Below are 21,021 nucleotides of genomic sequence, written 5' to 3'. Positions count from 1 at the left end.
CATTAGTCTTTTTTGAAGATTAGTCGAAGTGTACGTAAACTGGTCCGAACATTTGGTTGCCTAAAAAAAAAAAAAAAAACAAGTTGTTATTTTAATATTTTTGAAACCTACAAATTGAAATATTCAACCAACATTCTAGGCTCTGTTTGGCACATTATTTCTACCCATATTTTCAATCCTATTTCCAAAATATTGTTTGTTTTGTTATTTAAGAAATATTAGTATATTTTTAATTACTTTTATACCCCTTAATTTTATTAATTTCATTAAATACCTCCAGAAAAAAAGTTTAAAAATTAACAAAAACACCCCACCTACCCATACTTACCAGATTCCGGTAACCACCATTGGTGGTAATCGGAATCTGTTACAACGGCCTACAAACGATCGGAATTGGCCGGTAATTTATCGATCTAGGTAGAAAATGCCAGATCTGACGGCCAAATCTTGGTTATCGTTGATCGAAAACGACAACCATATCTTTGGCAGTCGCTGACGGCCAGATCTAAACTTTTTCAACCATCGACGGCCAGATTTGGCCGGAAAAGGCCATATCGACGCCCTACCTGTCAGATCCGACCGGTCTGCATCGTGACGCCATTTTCTGGCCAAATTCCAACGGTGGTGGCCGGAATCTGGCACTGTGGGTGGGTGGGGGTGTTTTTATCATTTTACAAAATTTTTATATATCGGGGTGTTTAGTTAAATTAGCAAATTTAAGGGTTTTTCTTTATAAATTTTTAAATTTTACCTCGTAATACTCGCTTATTCAACTACCCAATACTATTCTCAAAATCCTATCCAAAATAATAAAGAGTAATACTATATTTATACCACTCTTTTATACCATATTCATTACATCATGATGTGGCATATGCCACAACCACACAAAATTTTAATTATTTTAAATTTTTAACATTATAATAGAATTTGTGTGGTTGTGACATATGTCACATCATGATATAATGAAAATGGTGTAAAATGGTGATGTAAATATAACATTATTCAATAATAAAACAAAGTACCCCTAGAAAAATATTTTTTTTTTTTTTTTTTTTTGTTTATGTGTGTACAAATCATACTTAAAGTAATTAAACGTGTTCGGGACTTTAGATTGTACACTAAACACTATTTTAAATTTTAATTGCTTTCCAAATCTAGAAAGATCTAAAAAATTAATAAATTATTTTAGAAGTTGTATTTACAAAAATGCCCTCTCCAATTACATTGTTTTCTTATAACCCAAAAACTAAGGCAAGCCAATCATCTTCGGGGGAAACGCAGCGTTTTGAAGATACCGACAATCAAAACGCTTTCGTTTTCGAATTCTTTAATGGCGACCATAGGTAGTTGAAAATACTTGAAATTGAAGAAGAATTCCTTCATTCACAGGTCACAGCCCATGAAATCCTCAACTTCCCACAAAAAAACAAATACAAAATTATCAATTTAGTCCTTCTTCTTTTTCTTCAATACTCATATTCAGAGAGAGAGAGAGAGAGAGAGAGAGAGAGAACGAACTGGAGGCTTTCACTCAAAACCCTCTCCTTCTTTTCTCTCTCTTCATCAGTCAACCGGTAAGATCGCCTCTTAATTGGTTAATAATTTTTTAGTCCAAGCGGATCCCACGTTAATTACGATAAAATGTTTCTGGGTTTTTCGTTTCGCTCGATTTTGTTTCTGGGATCGTATTTGATCGATAGTTAGGTCTTATTTCTTTTATGCTTATATAATTAGGGTTTAATCATGTATTGTTGTATATTTTTCAAATTTTTTTAGCTTTTGTGAGGTTTTTTTGTTTGTTTAATTCTTGGATTTAGTTGTTTGATTTTAGTTTTGGTGTTTGGTTGGTTGTGATATCATTATATTAATCTAGGGTATATAAAATGTGAAATGATGCACTGTTTGCACCAACAAAAGAATTTGATTGAGTTGAATCGTTATAATTGTTAGGCACTGAGTTGGCTGTTTAGGCTCTTATTGTTCTCATTGATTGAACCCAAATGAAGCAAGAAATGAATATGGACTAGTTATTGCTCTAGCTTAAAGCAGTGATCGTAAACATACTGAAAGTAGGGGATTTTGAACTTTGAACTCTGGAATTTTTACGATCTGCAGTTATGATTTCTCTGGTATAGAGAAAGGAAATTGAAAGCCTGAAAAAAGTAAAATACAAGAACAATTGAAAAATTGGTTGAATCTTGAGATTTGGGAGTTACGGGGCTTGCGGTGAAATTCATCCTTTTTAAACTTATTATTTTAATAGGAATCTCAATAATTTGAGATCTTGGGTTTTATCTCAATAACTTGTTAAATTTTGTTGTTGAATATATTACCTATCTTTCAGTATATCAAGTTATTTACACTTTTCCTTCCAGGTTCACTTGTGAGAGCTGTATTGCTTGCAGTCATAACTTGAAGGACATTCTCAGGGTTTTGGTTGATGGATATTGGTTTCCATTGCGAGGTTCAGTTTCTACTATAGTAGCACATGATGTTGTTGGTATAGTCATTTGCCCCAAACTATCAAAATGTGGAACTTTGCTTCCAATTGTATTGCTGGAAATGTTGGATTGAAAAATGACTCTCTAAAGCTAACTCAAACTGCTTCAGAATGCTCAGATGATGAAGTGTCTTCTATTGTTAGCAGAGAGGAAGGTCTGGAGTGCCCAATATGTTGGGAATCCTTCAACATTGTGGAAAATGTGCCTTATGTTTTATGGTGTGGCCATACTCTTTGTAAAAACTGCATCCTAGGACTGCAATGGGCAGTTGTGAAATTTCCTACTTTACCAATTCAGCTTCCCCTTTTTATCTCCTGTCCATGGTGCAATCTCTTGTCTTTCCGCCTGATTTACAAGGGAAACCTCAAATTCCCTCGCAAGAATTATTTTCTACTTTGGATGGTTGAGAGCATGAATGGTGATAGATCAAAGTCTCATTCTGGTTTTTGTGAAGATCATCTGCAATCCTGGCCAACAAACAACAGTTTAAGTTTTGGAAATCAAGTGAGTTGTGGTAATTACAGGAGGGCACAACATAATCATCATGCTGAGCCATTAGGATCAAACCATGATCACCTTCATGTTAATAATTACCTCAGTGTGGAGAGAATGCATTCCTCCCTCCGAAAGTCTCTGCTTTTCTTTGTTCATCTGACAGCCAAGTTCCCACTGGTTATCATATTTCTTCTGATTGTCCTGTATGCAATACCTGCCAGTGCAGCCATCTTGGCCTTGTACATACTTGTCACTATTTTGTTTGCTCTGCCATCATTTCTCATTCTTTACTTCGCGTATCCTAGTTTGGATTGGCTTGTGAAGGAGATAATCACGTGAGACGCTACTGGATTTTATTTGTAAGCACTGTGAATAGAAGTTTGGACCTATAAGATGACATTCCTTTATCTGTGTGTCATCAACTCTTCAATTCGTCGACTTTTTAGCTTCTAAAGATTTCCCCAGTTGTCACCGCCAAAGCTACTCAATGCTAGTTTCTCTTAAAGTCTTTAATGATCAGAACCTTTCAGTGCCTTTAGGATGTGGATTGTATGATAGTTGTGATGTTTATTGCAGGGATTTGGTAGATTGCTGGTAATGAAGGTTTAGACAAAATGTAATGTCTACTCAGTGAATATGCAGAGCTATTGCTAGTATGTAGTTGAAATGATGATGGCAAGAAACTTCCCTTATGTGATGAGGTTGATGTTAATTAAAGCTTTGTAATAGTTCTGTCCTTGTTATGTTTCTTTTCTTCTCTTCTCAGTCAGTTAGAATGGAATCAGTAAAATATGAATATATGTTTTCGACAGCGGGGTGTGATTGCATCTCCTGCAGGGAGTGTTTGGCATCTTCTGGAGCCCAGATAATGCCATGCAAGGATATAGTCTTGCTGGAGCTGGGTGATCTCCCTTTGTGTTCATTTTTATATTGCTTAATATGAATCTTTTGCTTTTTTTAATTTTGGTGCTCTGCCTCTGCATTTAAATGGCCATCGATGTAGAAAACAGTTGAAGCTTTTTGGTGATTCAGTAACAGATTTGAGTATGACCTTTGTATTCAGTTTTTGCTGCCGTTTGAAATATCGCAATAGAATATTTGTACATTTTTTATTTTACAATTCTGAAACTCAGTTTTTAACCTGGACTATTACACACTTCCACTGGTTCATTGGTGTAACATCTTGGTCATCGGAACTTGTTTACTTAGTTGGAGGGTCTGAAAACTCACTGTAACTCAGGCCTTTGATTGTCGACCGAGCTTGAAGTTTAAGAAGGTGGTCATTGACACCTTGAAGGCGGTTGCAGTCAGGTTTTTTCAGACTAGATGCCCAACTTTAGTGACACTACCGAAGCACAAACATGGCAGATGCTCTTATCATCCATAATATGAGAATTATTCCTGGGAATTTATTGCTTAAAACAAAGAGTGCAATAACAAAACCCACCAGGAGTAAACAGAAACTAAATAATAAATGGTAAGATGGAGCTTCTAATAGATGAACATACTAATAATTTTGAAGAATTTGGGAGCCCAAAGTATGCAACTCTAGTGGCCTGGCAATTCTAGAGAAGTCTTTCTTACACGGTTAGACTAATCAAGTTTTTTTTTTTTTTTTTTTTGTCTCTTGATGTAGCTATTGTTTCTCATCATCCACAATAATTAAAAACTACTCAGAATTTCCATGTAGGGCAATCTAACATAAGCCTCCACGTGTCAAAAACATAGCCTGTAGTTCCAATTTCTGGGTCCTGTAAATTCTGTCCCCACAGCTCCTGTTCAACTATTGAGCTCTCTTCTTGTTGGTTAATGGTAGAAAAAAAATAGACTCGGTTTGAAACAATGGTGGCAGCCGTTGCTGTTGCTTCTCCAAAATCAAAACTTTTTCACAACCCAGTTCCTCATAGAGACCCCAGTTCAAGTTTTTTTGGTGGGTCCTTGAACGGTCTGTCTTTGCAGCTGAAACCCAGAAGCAAAACAAGAAATTTCACCACTTTGGTGGTTGCTTCAGTTGGTGACTTAACAAAAAGTAGTAACAGTGAAAGTGGCAGGTTTTATCTCAACTTTACTGGTTTCCCATTTCCTCTCGGCCCTTTTCTCAATAGGCGCACTATCAGGACTGAGGTTAGCTTCTTTCAAACTTTAGTGATCTTTAAATAATTTTATTTGTGATTCATTTAAGCTGTAGTCAAATCACATGTTTTTGGTAGAGTTTTCAGCTTGAGAAATCCACTCTAATAAGTTCTTAAAAAAGAAGAATGTTTTTGGTTGATTGCATGTAGCTAGCTTGAAGATATATATATATATATATATTGTTTGTGTTATTTGAGGTGTATCAAGAAAAATCTTTAGTATGATATTTGAGAATTTTCATTATGTCACTTCATGTGGACTTATGATATTTGATATTTGAGTTTATAAATTTTTCTTAATCATTGAGGATTTTTGGAGTCAAAGAATAAAGCATAAAATTATGATATATTGCTCCTTTCTGCATAAGGTTCCTCTTCATATGAACTCAGACTACGGACTACCAACTGGGCGTATAGCTCGTTAATTTGATGCTGTTTCATTGTTCTAACTCACAATATTGCTTGTTTATAAGGCGTTTACCTTGAATTATACGAGTGTTTGTTTAGTAGATAATGCCAGAATGACAACCATAGTCTGTAAGTGTGTCTTTAGGATGCTCTAATGGGGTTTTGAATTTTTCTTTTCTGCTTTCTTATTCTGATTAGGAAACAAGGGCAGCTTATTGCTCGATATACATTGATTGTTGACTATACTTTGAGTATCAGAATAGAGAAAATACATTCTGCACTGCAAAATTTAGTGTTTTAAATGGAAATGTTAGTGTAGAGAATCTGTAGTTTAGATGCTCAGAATGAATATGCAACGTACCAAAGTAGTGAATGTTAAAAGGAATTTATGTGTCAACAAAATTTTTTGTTCACTGGTGACCACATTTCTTTGATTGCAAGTGAAGATGTTATAAGACATAAAAGAATTCTATTTTAACGTGCATAGAAATTTGATTGATTTTGCATGACAGAAATCAATCATATGTCATGTATAGTAATTCTGTTTTTGTTTCTCTGAAAGTTTCCTCTTCTTTCGCTTTTTCCACCATAGGCTGTGAAAGGCTGCATATGGCTATTCGAGCAAGAGCAAGCACTAGGATTCAGCAGTGTTTCTACAAACATCCGGATGACAGTCATCAAGCTTAAATCTGGAGGATTATGGGTGCATGCGCCCATTGCTCCAACTAAGGAGTGCATTCAGGTTCTATTTTTAATTTACTGCTTATTTGGATAAGTATATCTGTCAGACAATTTGGTGGCTTTTGAAAGCTTAGGGCACATGACATTTCTGAGTTTAGTTGTCGACAGGTTTTTCAAAGTTGGGTTTATTTCAATATAACAATAATAGGGATGAAAGAAAATTGGTTTTGCAGTCATGCTTGGATGTACAAATGAGACACTCATTCATAAGGATCTGATCACCTGCCCTGTTTACTTAGGAAATAGTGGTGACAACTTGCTATGTCATGATATATTTGAATTCTTGAAGAGAGAAGCTTTCAACTTCTCTGAGAGAAATTTCCATATTCACTATTTTTTCTCATTTGTGGAGACTTCTTCTTTGCCATTGTGCTGTACATTATTTTAACTCTCGACTTTGGCAAGTTCCATATGCTGTGTACTTGAATGAATTTGGGATGCGTACTTTAACTAAAAATTTCCTGCTATTTTGGCAGCTTGTGAAGGAGTTGGGAGCTCCAGTGGAGTACATTGTCCTGCCAACATTTGCATATGAGCATAAAATTTTTGTCGGTCCATTTTCAAGAAAATTCCCCCGTGCTCAGATATGGGTGGCACCAAGGCAATGGAGTTGGCCCTTGAATTTGCCTCTGGAATTTTTTGGGATTTTTCGTGCTAAAACCTTGAAACATGAGGATTTGTCAACTCCATGGGCTGATGAGATTGAGCAAAAGGTCTTAAGCTCACCGGAAGTTGGTAATAAACTGCAGTATCCCTGTGTCAAACTTCAGTAAGAAGCTTCATATTACATACTACATATTACATGCTCATTTGCTTGTTAACTATTTCAGGAATTGGACCATATGTGGAGGTTGCTTTTTATCATAAACGTTCAAGAACACTACTGGTTACAGATGCTGTAATTTTTGTTCCACGAAAGCCACCGGAGTGTATCAGCAAAGAGTCCTTGTTAGCCTCAGCAAAGAATGGTTTGGCAGTAAAACTTCTTAGTAAAGGCAAGGAAGTCCCCCAGGAACCCATAGTTGACAACCAGAAGAACCGTCAGAAAGGTTAGTTCTTCATTCCATTGTGATCCAAAGATGCCATACTTTCATTTTCCAATTGAATTTGACCTCAACATTGATGCAACTTAAAGGTGATGAACATGTTTATTTTGCGAAGAAACCGAATGAGCCTAGTTTCTTGCTGTAGGGTGGGAAAGAATGGTTCTCCAAATCTTGTTCCTTGGTCCTTCCAATCTGTTGGAACCTAATGCTAGCTTTGCTCAGATGTCACAGAAATTGATAGTTTCACCAATTGTAAAGACACTAGTATTCAGCAAAGTTCCCGAGAAGGTAAAGAAACCATTCTGTTGCTATACTGTTTTAATTTGAAATGAATTCTAGTATCAGCTCTATAAACATACTAAGTGTGACAACCTCAATTTCTTAAACATTCAGGTCCGGGACTGGATTGATGGTATAGCACGGGACTGGAGATTCAGGAGAGTAATCCCTGCCCATTTTGCAGCTCCGATAAACGCAAGCAGGTCTGATTTCTTAGCTGCATTTGCATTTCTTGATGACCTTCTAGGCGAGCGTTATGTTACTCAACCTTCGCTCTCTTTCCTCTTCGCATCTCTCATGGGAAAAACTGCTAGTTATTTCCCTCCTGATGACATGAAAACCTTGTCATCCCTTGATCAGTTTTTAGTCTCTGTGGGTGCTGTGAAGAAGACTGTCTCAGGCCAGAAACGATGACGCTCAAATCTTCATCTGCAAACCACCTTATAATTTTACAAACACCTCTATACTTTAAGATTATAGTGGATGCAGGAAGCCTCTTTGCAACATTGTTCTGTATGTTTTACGTTTGAAATTGTAATGCTACTAGTTTTCATGCTTCAAAATCTCAATCAAATGAAAGTGAACATAGATAATTTGGAATTAGAAAGTACATTTAATTTTTTTTCAAGCATTTTGTGTCACAAACTATATTACTAGCCAATGAACTCGGGATTCAATTTATAGGGTTTTGGTTTCCATAATTAAGTAGATGTTTCTCTACCTCTTCCCTTGTGACCGGATGACAAGCCGTTAAGCTACCCAGGGGTTTTGTGTTTAAGTCGTAGGAGAAATATCTACTACATTTGTACAATTACATTGGGCTTATAAGGTATTCTATGATCCTGAGAATTAGGCGGGTTTAGCTGGCAATTGTGTTCGGATATTTCAGCCATTAATAAAAAAATTTCACTTAGGTCAGCATGTTTTCTTCCTAATCATAAATCATACCAAAGATTATCTCTTACCAAAAGAAAAAGGTGTACAAAGGGAATGATCATTAACAGTAAAACCATAATACATTGTCAATAAAATCCCATATAACTTTGCACCATTTTGGCCATTTTCTGACTCAAAACTTGCTTTTATAAAGTAAAGACAACTCTTATAATTATTATTATTTTTGTCATGGTGTGATGATAATTTTAGAAATGGCATCATGCTTCCTTGATCACCAATCAAACAAATTTGATTTCAATGGCACTTTAATTACTACATTTATAAGGTTATCATAAAGTTTAGGCCTACATACATAGAATTTGAAGTTCATAAGCAACTCCTTAAAGGTGGTTGAAAATTTAAAAGTTAGGTTAACATAATTACATTTAATTATTATTGTTATTGTCACAAACCTAGATTATGTACATGGTAATCTTTTTATAAAATTTCCAAATTCATTATAATATTTTCGATGCGGATATAGAATGTCAATCTAAATTCCCCCAAGTTATCTTTTGAATGCATAAATGAACTCGTAACGGTAAAAAACCGATAAGAGTTCATGAAATGGTCTTTTGAGAAAACTCAGTAACAAAAAAGTAACACATAATGTCTAAATTTAACTTATGCTCTAAAGAGATATTATCACCCGACGATACTTATCGAAAAACTCACACTTAGAAAATGACGTAAATACCCCTAAATTTTTTTTTTTTCTTTCTTTTATGTTGTGAGCAAACTTTTAGTTGGATGGTCAACTTCCTCAACCAATCTACCAACCATGTTCTTCTTATTATTATATTCTATCTCACACACATAAAAAAAAAAAAAAAAAAAAATCTTCTTTCTGAATTTTAATTAATTAATTAATTTTATGTGGTCCAAAATTACATCTTAAAAGAATGTGCTAGATCTTGAAGGAAGCAGATCATGAAGTAAAGAGAATCCAATGTAAATTCTTTTTGCTTTTACAATGTGGGCATTACTTAGTTTTAGAAAAGCATTAACTTTTCCCCCCAAAAGCAGAAGCCAGAAGCTCAGGCTTTTTTCTTCATTGGAAAAGCACTTGCTCCTGCCAATGCCTCATGCCTCTGCACCATCTTTAAAAAGTGCTTCTACACTGGCTTCCACAAGCAACAAATAGAAAAATAAAATGTATTGTGCAAATTTGGAGTTAATCGCATTTATCCCCTTATATGGTTTAGGTTTATTAGTTAAAATCATGTAGTTTAAAGTACGTTCAAGAGAAATAAATAGTTTAGGGCAGAAACTGGGATACATCTCTGATTGTAACAGACGTTCAAGAGAAATAGATAGTGTTGTGCGGTAAATCCTTGAAGCATGGATTCACGTCACGTGTCATTCTTTTTAGGTTAATTTTATTTACAAGTTTGTCACTGTAATAGTATATATATGCATGTTTTTTACTCAAATTAAGGATCGGATTTCATTCATACTTTGTAAGTCATAATTGTGCACAACAAAAACAAAAAAAACAATATAAAAACAGTGGATATAGGATTTACGTCAAACATCCGAACCATTTTAAAAATATTTTCTTTGTGTTATTGTTCATCCATTGATTCACCATCGAAATCATGAGTTTTCTATAAATGTAGACCCCACTATGGACCCTATGTACTTCTCGTTAGTGTAAATCGCAACATTAACAGGTAGTTAAAGGTGGAATCTAGGTTTTTGAAATTGGGTTAATATGAAAATGAGGGGTATTTTGGTTTTTAAATAAAAAATCCTGCCAACTTTTCAAAAATGAGAAAACTTTATAAGTTAAAGTTTTTAATCCGAAAATCTTAACTGAAATGTTGTCCATTAGTAGTTTTATATCTTAAAAAAACTAGGTGGAAGTCTTTAAAAGGAAAAAAAAAAAAAAATTAGAAGATTCGCACCAAAGATTTTCACATAATAATAATAATAATCTTAAGCTAAGTAATTATATATTATGATAAGTTGATATCATCGACTAATTAATATTTTATTATATTATGAAATTAAGGATAAAATTTAATACTTGTAATAGAAGAAGATGACTTCAAATTGAATGAGTTGGCATATTCTAGAGAAATTGAAACATTTCATTAAATAATGAGTAATGTTACAGTAATCGGGAGTAGTACATTGAATATGTGCATCGAATAACGTGACAAAATCATGACCGTCGATTAATATTAAGTTATAATTAATCAAAGGTCAGAATTACGTCACGTCATTCGATGCACTGTTCCCGGTGTCTCTATTATTTTCCTTAAATAATTATACAGAGTGAACAACTTTTTCCCAACCAAGGTTTGCCTTCATGACATTTCACACCTAAAAAGTTTAAAATACCATTTTTCCACCCAAAGTTAATGTTCTATTACTACCCAAAGTCGATTCTAGCCCATTATGGCAACAAAAATTCTCTCTTTCATAACCACTTCAACCTCCGACCTCCTTTCTACAAAACCCTTCTCACCCCGGCACTTGATTTTTCATCGATTGTCGGTCATTACAAAGTTAAGTTTTCATGTTCTTAGATGATTTCTGATTGATTGTGATATCGAATATTCAGATGGTCATCACCATTTGATCCACCGGCCTCCATTTTATAAAACCCCATTTACTTTAGCTCCTGGTAACTCGTCGAACGTCGGTTGAGAAAGTGAAGTATATTTTGGATATCAACGGAATATAAACTTTGGGTGAAAAAATAGTAGTTTGAAATTTTTTGGATGAGAAAGTATCATTAAGGAAAACCTTAGGTAGGAAAAAGTCGTTCTATTCATACATCATTTTCTAGTGTGATTCACACTAATTAAAGAAAATGGGGTTCGCACCGACTTTATAGATACAGTATTTAGGTTTATAATATTATCCTTTGAGAATTAAGTCCCTTTAATTAATTAATTAATTATTATTATTTTTACATTTTGTTCTTTTAAATTAATTTTTTTTTGCCTCCCTCTTTAACTATTTATATAATTAAAATAAAAATGAAGAAAAAAAATGGATTTCTTGCCAGAAGGGCAAGCTTAAGTTAAAACCCTCTTAATTAAAGCACTTAATTAAAAAGTTGATTATGGGGAAATTAATTGATGTGAAAGAATGAGTTGAATTTTGAGAAAGTATTAAATGAGATGATTAGAGATTGAAGCTATTCCCACTTTAATTAAATTAAAATATTAATTAAATAAATGACCAACCAGGGCAGAATCTGAGTTTGAATGTTTAAAATAAGAACTATTAAAAAGTCAATTTTATAATTAATAAAGAGTAATCACCTTTCCCCACAAATAATGTTTGACACTTTTCTATCCAAAAATTTTCAAAATACAATTTTACTACCACAAGCGCCATACACAATTCTGTTAAATAATTTCGTTATGAAAAGAGCATATGGTCCAAAGGTTGATAATACGTAGGGTAAGATGGTTAATTAACATTATCATAAAAAAAAAAAAAATCAAAGAGTTGGCATAAATAAAATCAATTTTATAATTATATGTTTATTTATTTCCAAGATTTTGTATAAAAAATAAAATCATATCTTCACCAATTTTTTTTTTCTATTTCTTTTTTAATTTCAAACTAAATCTCCTTCTTATATTTGCTTAACATCAAGACATTTATTTATTAATTTTTTAAACATATTTTTTAAATTATTTAAAATTTTATTTTCAGCTTAGAATTATATGATACAATTAAAAGAGAGAGAGGAGAGAATCTTAACTTAATTATTCAAAAGTATATAATATAGAAATATATTTAATGGATTATATTTTTTCCTCTAAAATAGTAATATTCTATAAATATTAAAGTTGTAGCTTTCCATAAAGTCACCAAAAAAAAAAAAATGTATTGTTACAATTAATCAATGAAAACCACAAGAATAAGATCATGTTCAAATTAAAAGAATTATATTTATTTCCCAATTTTTGAGGCCATAGAATATTAAAAGAAAACTATATTTATTTCCTAATAATGACAAATTATTATGAACACTTAATTTCTAGAACCAGATTTGGAAAACAACATTTCATCTAAAATGTCACATTTATATAAAATTGATTAATTTTCATAAATTTATTTCCTTCAATAATTAAAATAGATTATTTATTTTGTTTATATTATTACTTATATTTAATGTGAATTTAATAAAAATTAAAATTTTAACCACTAAACTTATTAACCACATAATCATAATTAAAATGTATTTTTATTTAAAAAAAAAACATATGAAAATGCAGTATTCTTAAGGTATTGTTTTATTCTTATAGAAGTTTCCAAAATAATGTTAAAAATTTAATAATTCTCTATTAAAATAACCTTGGGTTTCTCTTGACATATAATTAAAAACTAAATATCAACTCAGAAAGATTCTCTTACTTTAAAATAATAAATAAATTTTAAATTACTCCAAAAATATATTTCAATATACTAAACGAAATTATATATTTATTGTATGTGCATTTTACAAATTTTTACGTTTTTGGTTTATAATTATGAGTTTATAATTTTACGTCGATGAAAACACTATAAGATGTAAGTAGTAACATTATTAAATTGGTTCGAAATAATATTACAAGTTTCATGTTATAATTTTACAAACTTTATGTGAATATATTTTTTACATCATGATAATATCTTTAAGTCAATAATGTTTTTCATTTACGTTTTATGTTATAAGTTTATAAATTTTACGTTGATATATTGTTTGTAATATTACCAAGTCGATAACTTTATTGGATTGGTTCGGAAATAATAAATATTAGGTAAACAAATAAATAAAATATTTTCTATAAAATTCGGAAGGAATTTTGAGGTGGCTCCCAATCCATCCCACAGTCCTCTCAACGTTTTTTCCTCTTCTTCAACGCCAAATAATCTGCAAGAACGCGGTGGAGCATAGGAAAGTTCCCCCCAACCAGACTTCAATACACCCACAGTTGCTTGCACGATCTCTCAAGCAGACAAAAACAATCCAAATTACACAAACAACAAGACCAAGAATATAAAAGAAGAAACATTCATTTTCTTTTCCTTAGCTTCTGGTTAAGCTCAACACTGCAACAAAAGGTAATTCTATTATAGCCCTTTTGCTTTTTCCTCCAAATGCTTTGTGGGTTTCTTTTATCTCCTCGTTTTCTCAAATGGGTCGGTTCCAAAATCGATTTTTTTTGGTTTGTTTGTTTGGGGTTTGGCTAAAAAATTATCTTGTTTCTTTTCCGTTTTTTGTATCTGGTTTTATTTTAGCTTTACCTGTTTTTTATTTATGGTTCTTTCAGTTTGTTTGATGTTTAGAGTGGGGTTGCTTAGCTTGCTGCTTGTTTAGTAATCTGTTTGCAATTTTTGGGAGATGGTTTGGTTTGGATCATATCAAGGTATTGTTGAATAAATTTAGACCTGTGACATTTATATATATATATTTCAATATTTTTGATAATGTATTACAGTTGTGAAGTTATAGGTCTGTTATTAACTTGTTTCCAATTAGTTTCTGGTTGTTTTTGTTTGGTAAATTGGAGATTGGATTGCTTGTGTTCTGCTCACATGGCTTTTTTGCTTTCTTTCATGCAATTTGGGGTACTGTTTTTTCTTTTGTTCTATATTTGCTTTTTTTTTTTTTTTTTTTTTTTTTTTTGGTGACTTGAAAAGTTTTCGCTATTATATTTTTGATTGAATGAGTGGACTGGTATTTTAGAAGTTCAAGTTTATGATAGACTCGGAAGTTATAATAGAGGGTTTCTTAATTTCTTTCTGGAAGTAAAGGTTGATTTGTTGTGTTTTCTGGAATATTTCTTGTGTGCAAATGTGGAGTGCATAAAGTCTACCATTTGAGTTAATGCTTCAAGCCTGTATAAGAAAAGAAAAGAATTTATTCTGTTATTGATGATCTAATAGATTTGGATGCTTTTCCTTTTACCTTTAGTTAAATATCTGCTTTTCTATTTGTTATTGTGGAGATCGTTTGGTTTCCTATTCATCTGTGCCAAATTTAATGAAGCTAAGATTGAAGACATCTTTTTGTCATTGGTGTTCTTTAATTGTTAATGCTTTCTAAGGTATATGTTTGTTTTTTTTTCTCTGAAAGTTGATTGGAACATGAGTTTTTACTGATTTTAGAAGCATGTTTGATGTTATTTATTGTTATTGTTTTTCAGGTTGAAGATTTTTTGAAATTTGCTCTAGTTATATTTTTCTTGATTCACTGTATCGGTGAATAGATTGCGGTGAGTTGGCTACTTGCTAGATTGTGTCTGCTAATCTATTGTCGTTTCACTACCATAAATATTATAATTACTTTTCGAGGTTGTCTATTCTGAACCTTTTTGGTTCCCTTTATCTTTACCTAGTTGATGTGAGGAGAATGGCAATTTCTGGTACATCCAGAAGGGACCAAACTGATGGAGGTACTTCGGAGAAAATCTGTTGGAAATGCAAGTTCTTCCGAAAGTGGAGAGAAGGTTCTTCCTCATTATCTCAGAGCCTCTACTGTTTCTTGTCACGACTTTTGCAAGTATGGCAAGAAGCATGCATTTGAAGCTAAGGGAAGACCTCGCATAGCAAAAAGTAATAGGAAACCATCAATTGACAACCAAAGTCCAACGGCAACATGATATTGCCGGAGAGGAAAAAGACATTGGTGGCAAGACCCAAATCGTCTCCCATTCAAAACCTATTCATCTGACATACCTGAGATCATCAAGCATGAAGTTCTCCAAATCATTGAATGTCCGAAATGTGCTTAATACGTCAGTGGATAGCTGTATCCTTAAGGTGAAGTTCTGTCTGGGATAAAGAGGACATCACATCCAACTCAGACCTTCACCCACTTCTAAATCCCGTCTGTCTGAATCCCCAAATTCAATGGGCGGAACTGTCCGCTTCAGCAAAGACAGAGGTGTCTTCGATACCAATTAAATCTAAATCTAAAGAAAAAAATGCAGCTTCAAGCATCCTCTTCTTGAAGGCAAATCTCTGGTGCAGAAGCATTATCATCTCCCGAATTTCAGGAGGTTTAAGTGGCAAGAAGAAACAGTGACATCAAGACAGGCCCCCCTAAAGTAGCTGTCAAGAAAATGATAGCTTCCCCTAGACTTTCACTGGCATCCCCAAGGCATCATTGTTCCTCTAAGCCTTCTATCAGTAGAGTTGCAAAGAAAGTAATGGCTTCCCCAAGAGTTTCGCAGGCATCTCCAAGGAACATCGTTGTCTCCTAAGCCTTCTATCAGTAGAGTTGCAAAGAAAGTAATGGCTTCCCCAAGAGTTTCACAGGCATCTCCAAGGGCATCGTTGTCTCCTAAACCTTCTATCAGTAGAGTTACAAAGAAAGTATTGGTTTCCCCAAGAGTTTCTCTGGCATCCCCAAGGGCATCATTGTCTCCTAGACCTTCTCTCAATAGAGTTGCAAGCCTAAATGCCAGAAAGCATAAGAGCTTGAAAGTTGTGTCCCCTATGAAGAATCAGGGCCAGACTAAAACAGATGAACCGAAGGAATCCAAGGTTGAGCTTAAGCACACTAATGATGATTTGGTCCAGGAAAAAACCCTGTATGTTATCAAGATGGAAACTGAGAACAGATCTTTGGAATCTGATCAAAATGAAATCTGTGTTGTTGAACCAGCTCCGCCTCCATCATGCTCGTTAGCCGAATCCCTTACAGCTTCTTCATCATCATCATTACATAATGAAGAACAGCAAGAGGTATCAGAGTATACAGAGACTGGAACAGAAGACGACTTTCTTTCTGAATCTGATGAAACCTTCAGCATGGAAGAAGAAGAAACTATGGAGAATGAACACCCAGGGAGGTCTAGAAAAGATGGGATGGTTTACTCTGAGGAAAAAGGTTCCCAGGCAATGAAATTACATTTTAGGAAGGGAAAGGTGGTTGACATTCAGTCTGACAACAATGGTCCAAGAAGGCTCAAGTTCAGGAGAGGAAGAGTGCTTGGAGAGAAGCCAAATCTCAAGGGTGATGGCAGAAGAAGCTTTAAGAAGAGAGGAACTGATGGTGTGGTGATTGACAGCAAATCCAGTTCACAAAAGGTTGTTTTGAGACATCAAGATGTTCAGGGAAAGAAAGATTCCCAAATCCTGTTTAATAACGTCATTGAACAAACAGCAAGTAAACTTGCTGAAATCCGGAAAAGTAAGGTTAAGGCCTTGGTTGGTGCTTTTGAAACAGTTATCTCCCTCCAAGAGACCAAACCTTCGGCAAACACTGTCGCCTGACTTGGAATACATCGCTTTTATTAACAGTTCTTAGTTCTTTTTCAAATATGGTAGTGAATAAACCTAAGCTTTTGCGTGAAGAAGTGAAGTTCACAAGCTTATGTAGTTGCAGAAGTGTTAAAGTAGATTGCTTCGGTGGACTCGAGAGAACCCAGATACTGAGCTGAATGTCCGAATCCTTTGTGTACTGACATTGACTTGCTTCATATACATTTTCTGGAGGGTATGCTTCATTTCCTCTTTGAATCCCATACCCAATGTGATTGTTAATATACAGTTAATAAAAAAAATATACTCATGACTTCCATGTACCTTTTAAGTGTGGAAAGGGAAGCTTCTTGACTGTAAAATTGGCTGGCTTATGTGTGCTTTCTTAGATTTAAATTTTTTTACTTTCTCTCATTCAATGTTGTTGGTTATTTTTTTTGTTCTTGATTGAATAATACTTTTTGTTATTTACAATTCTTTGTTATGCATACTTTAAAATGATCATATAACACCTATAAGTGTTTGGCCGGATACTCGGGCTTGTGTTTTGCTCCCACAAGGTTTGAGTTTTGAGCCCTCTCATGGACACTTGTATAGCAAAAGGGCGTTATTTCTCGTTTCTCAAAGATTACAAGTAGAGGTGGAACAAATGGGTCGGGTTAGACGGGTCAACCCAACCCAAACCGTCTTATAATCGGGTCGGGTTGAACCCAACCCACATGCAAACCCTGGGCGGGTCGGGTTACTATATGGCAACCCGTTGGGTTGGCGGGTTGCTATTGGCTATTGGTAAAAAAAAAATAAAAATAAAAAAATTTATTTTTTTCAAGTTTCCCCTATTTTTTAATTTTTTTTAATTAAACTATTATGATCAAACTCTTACAAATAATTTTACACAATAATATTAAACTATACTTCTAAATCATAAATATTAAAATGTATAAAACTTCGTAATCATATAATTTGAGTATTTGACACACTGTTATTATTATTTTTATAATAAATTATTTATTAGATAATCCAAAATATTATTTATTATTTATAATAAATTTTTAAATACTTTAGCACTAAAATATATTTAATTAAAAAATCAAACATTTTTTAAGACTAAGTCCTAATACGGCCCATTATAAAACGACTTATTAACAAATTGACCATTGATGACCCAAACCGATAAGAGTAATAGTACATATACAAAATTCTCATACAATATTTCTCATATAGCATTATGTGACAAAAGATGATTGAGTGAAAGTTTAATTTAAATTTAAAATCATTCAATCTTATTTTGTCATATAATATTATATAAAAATATTTTATGTGTAAACCACCCCCAAATTAGTTGTTTTGTAAATTGTAACTAGTAAATTAATTGTCAATTATTGTACTCTTTTTTCTTTACTAAGTTTTTCTCCTATTGGGTTTTTCTTGGTGAGGTTTTTAACGAGGCAATAATTATTGTAATTTCTTATTTTACTTTTTGATAAATGAATAAATCTAATTTTTCTTATATTATAATTTTATTGTATTAAAATTGAATTAATCTTTGAAATGTTAATAAAAAAAAAATTAATTGAATTATTGATATTTAAAAAGTTAGCTAAAAACAATTACATTTATAATTTATTCATTTATAAATTGTTAATTATTTATTTGAAAAGTTAATTAAATAAAAAAAAAAGGGCTAACCCGGCCCTGCGTGCAGCCTAACCCGGCGGGTTAGGGTTGGCGGGCCGAGCTGGGCTAACTATTCCCCTAAAAATGGTGGGCCTAACTCGGCCTGCCTTTGTTGGCAGGCAGGTTAGGATCGACCTGCCAAAAGTAGTAACCAGCTGTGGGCCAGGCTGGACGGGTCACTTTTCTAGTTCTAATTACAAGGTTCAAGAGGGCCTCTAGTTTAAAACTTGGGCTTTGGCCATTGTTTCTCGTTTCCTAAAAATTATAGGATTCGATGGGAGTTCTAGTTTCGAAGTCGGCACACAATTGAGACTAAGAGGACCTACCAAACCTAGTTTTACCACTTGCTTTGCACTTTTAAATTTCTGGATTTGTTAGATTTGACCACCAATGGGAAGAGTAAGGATTTTTGCAATCACGTTTTTTAGTCACATCCATTTCCTTCCAAATTCAACCAATTCATGCTCACTTGATAACTCCACTTCACCTGCCCCACTTCTTCATCCAAAACAAAACAACAAAAAGAGCCCTAGATTTTCCTCAAGACATCATGTTAACATTTTCATCTTTATGAACCTTTTGTCTGCTCTTGATGTTATCCTGGTTTTTAAGAAGAGTAATGCTACAGTTACCGAAAGATGTGCACAGAATTCGTACACCAAATGATGTGACGTAATCTTAACCGTCGATTAATTATGAATTAATATTAATCGACAGTCAGGATTGCGTCATGTCATTCGGTGCACATCCTTCGGTAACTGTATTATTTTCCTTTTAAGAATACTTTCTCAAATACTCAACTCCTTTTAAAATAATTTTTATTTATGCATAAAATCACAATAAATCATGTTTTAGATGTCAATCTAATTAATATTAACTTGATGACATTTGTAGTGCAAAGATGATAGAAATTTTTATTATAAATAAAAAAATATATATTTTTTTTTTTATATTTAAGATCATATGTTAAAATTATTCTATAATTAGAAATGTTTCGTTAGTGTATCCTTGGATTGACAAATCACTTTTGGATCATAATCCAAAAATAATGTGTTGTAAGTAAAAATATCCCATTGAGTGATAATATTTTTGGCGCTAAAAATATATCAACTAAATTTAGCAATTATTAAATTACAAAAATCTATAAATTTAAAAATATAGTAAGTACTATTACGCTTACAACCCAATCTCACAACCTTCTCTTACAACCCCAATATGGTAGCTGATTTGACAATTGTCACGTTATCTCTAGAGGTGTTAAAAAAAATGCAAAAATTGAACCGAACATGAAAACTGGTTAACCGAAAAAGCGGTTTAGTTACGGTTTGAAAAATTCAAAAAACCAAATTTCCGATTCGGGAAAAAATAAAAAGCGGTTAATCAAAACCGGTTTTTTGAACCGGATGTATATATATATAAATAAAAATTATATATTAAATAAAAAATAATATATCATATTAAATATTAAATAATTTTTTTTTAATGTATTGTTAGTAGTGGTCAATAGATATGTATGAATGTTTAATTTTTATTAGGATATGTATTATTTATATTTATAATTTAATTTAGGAAAAAATAAAAAAATAAAAGTTTGATTAAAAGAAGGGAAAACCGATTATCCCTTTTTTTTTTTTAAACCGGTTTTCCCTCCAAATCAGTTTGGGAATTTTTTCGAACCAAAAAACCAGTTCGGTTAATCGTTTTTTAACACCCCTAGTTACCTCTCATCACACTTAAGACAATAAATAACTTTGACTAAACAAGAACGGTCATTTCTTAGATGTGATAGTGTCAACTCAGCTATCACGTTAGAGTGTAAGAGAAGGTTGTGAGATTGAGATATAAATATAGTATTTTTTAAATATAATCCAATCTTTTTCTATAAATAAATTATATCAATATAATTAAAATTTATATATACTAATATTTAAATAATTAATATTAATATTATAAAGTGTAAGGTAGGCGTGCATCCTCGAGGAAAAATGCAAACAGGCAATGACAATCTGCAACGTATACAAAACAGAAATCTCAAAATAAGGAAAAAAATCCCAAAAATTCAGTGTTCTGACACGTGGACAAATACAGGGTTTAAGAATCTTTCTGTGGACATGAAAGCACTTACCTTTCATCAGTCCGACAACGGCAACAGTAAAAATGTAGATGACAGTCAAATACGTTGCCGTTATTTTCAAAAAGTCACCTCAATCAGACGCTGACAGATAAGACAAAGTGGATCCCACTTGCCGCCTATGCACCGCCACGTAATCGTCTACGTGCTCATCAGTACGTGACGTCTCTCATTTGTCGTTCCTTCGATTAAAAAACTGACCTGTCAACATATCTGTCCTTCAAATATTTAACATTTTCTTCTTCTATATGGAACCCAAAGCCCTCTCTCTCGCTTCTATCACCCTGCAATTTTCTTGCCTTTTCTTTCTTCCTCTGTAAATATAAATTCGTTTTGACTAATTTGCCCTGTGGGGAGTGGAAATTACCAACTTTTCTTTGTTTGTGAGTTGGGAATTTGTTGCTCTTTAAAGTTTTTTATTTTTTTTTTTTGGTTAATTTGTTTGGTTTGGT

The 21,021-nt window shown here is 33.1% G+C and overlaps 3 protein-coding genes across 3 annotated transcripts; all 3 read left to right on the top strand.

Annotated features, from left to right (window-relative positions):
* The first annotated feature begins 1,494 nt into the window (after window positions 1-1,494).
* LOC116145389 lies at window positions 1,495-3,831 on the top strand. Its single transcript, XM_031430855.1, has 2 exons — window positions 1,495-1,577; window positions 2,379-3,831. Exon 2 carries the CDS (start codon window positions 2,532-2,534, stop codon window positions 3,336-3,338), a length of 807 nt encoding a protein of 268 aa, XP_031286715.1. The 5' UTR covers window positions 1,495-1,577; window positions 2,379-2,531; the 3' UTR covers window positions 3,339-3,831.
* A 929-nt stretch (window positions 3,832-4,760) lies between these two features.
* Window positions 4,761-8,277, top strand: LOC116145313. The gene is made up of 6 exons (XM_031430760.1): window positions 4,761-5,123; window positions 6,132-6,281; window positions 6,757-7,015; window positions 7,111-7,329; window positions 7,472-7,614; window positions 7,720-8,277. The coding sequence occupies exons 1-6, from the start codon at window positions 4,842-4,844 to the stop codon at window positions 8,017-8,019; spliced, it is 1,353 nt and encodes a 450-aa protein (XP_031286620.1). The 5' UTR covers window positions 4,761-4,841; the 3' UTR covers window positions 8,020-8,277.
* Window positions 8,278-14,942: 6,665 nt separating this feature from the next.
* On the top strand, window positions 14,943-17,142 carry LOC116145420. Its single transcript, XM_031430882.1, has 2 exons — window positions 14,943-15,146; window positions 15,706-17,142. The coding sequence occupies exons 1-2, from the start codon at window positions 14,943-14,945 to the stop codon at window positions 16,771-16,773; spliced, it is 1,272 nt and encodes a 423-aa protein (XP_031286742.1). The 3' UTR covers window positions 16,774-17,142.
* The last annotated feature ends 3,879 nt before the right edge of the window (window positions 17,143-21,021 follow it).

The sequence above is a fragment of the Pistacia vera genome, unplaced genomic scaffold (genome assembly GCF_008641045.1).
Source record: "Pistacia vera cultivar Batoury unplaced genomic scaffold, PisVer_v2 Contig461, whole genome shotgun sequence".
In the NCBI taxonomy this organism is placed as follows: Eukaryota; Viridiplantae; Streptophyta; class Magnoliopsida; order Sapindales; family Anacardiaceae; genus Pistacia; species Pistacia vera.
The sequence above is the reverse complement of the archived record's forward strand: the minus strand, read 5'-3'. Positions and strand labels throughout refer to the sequence as shown.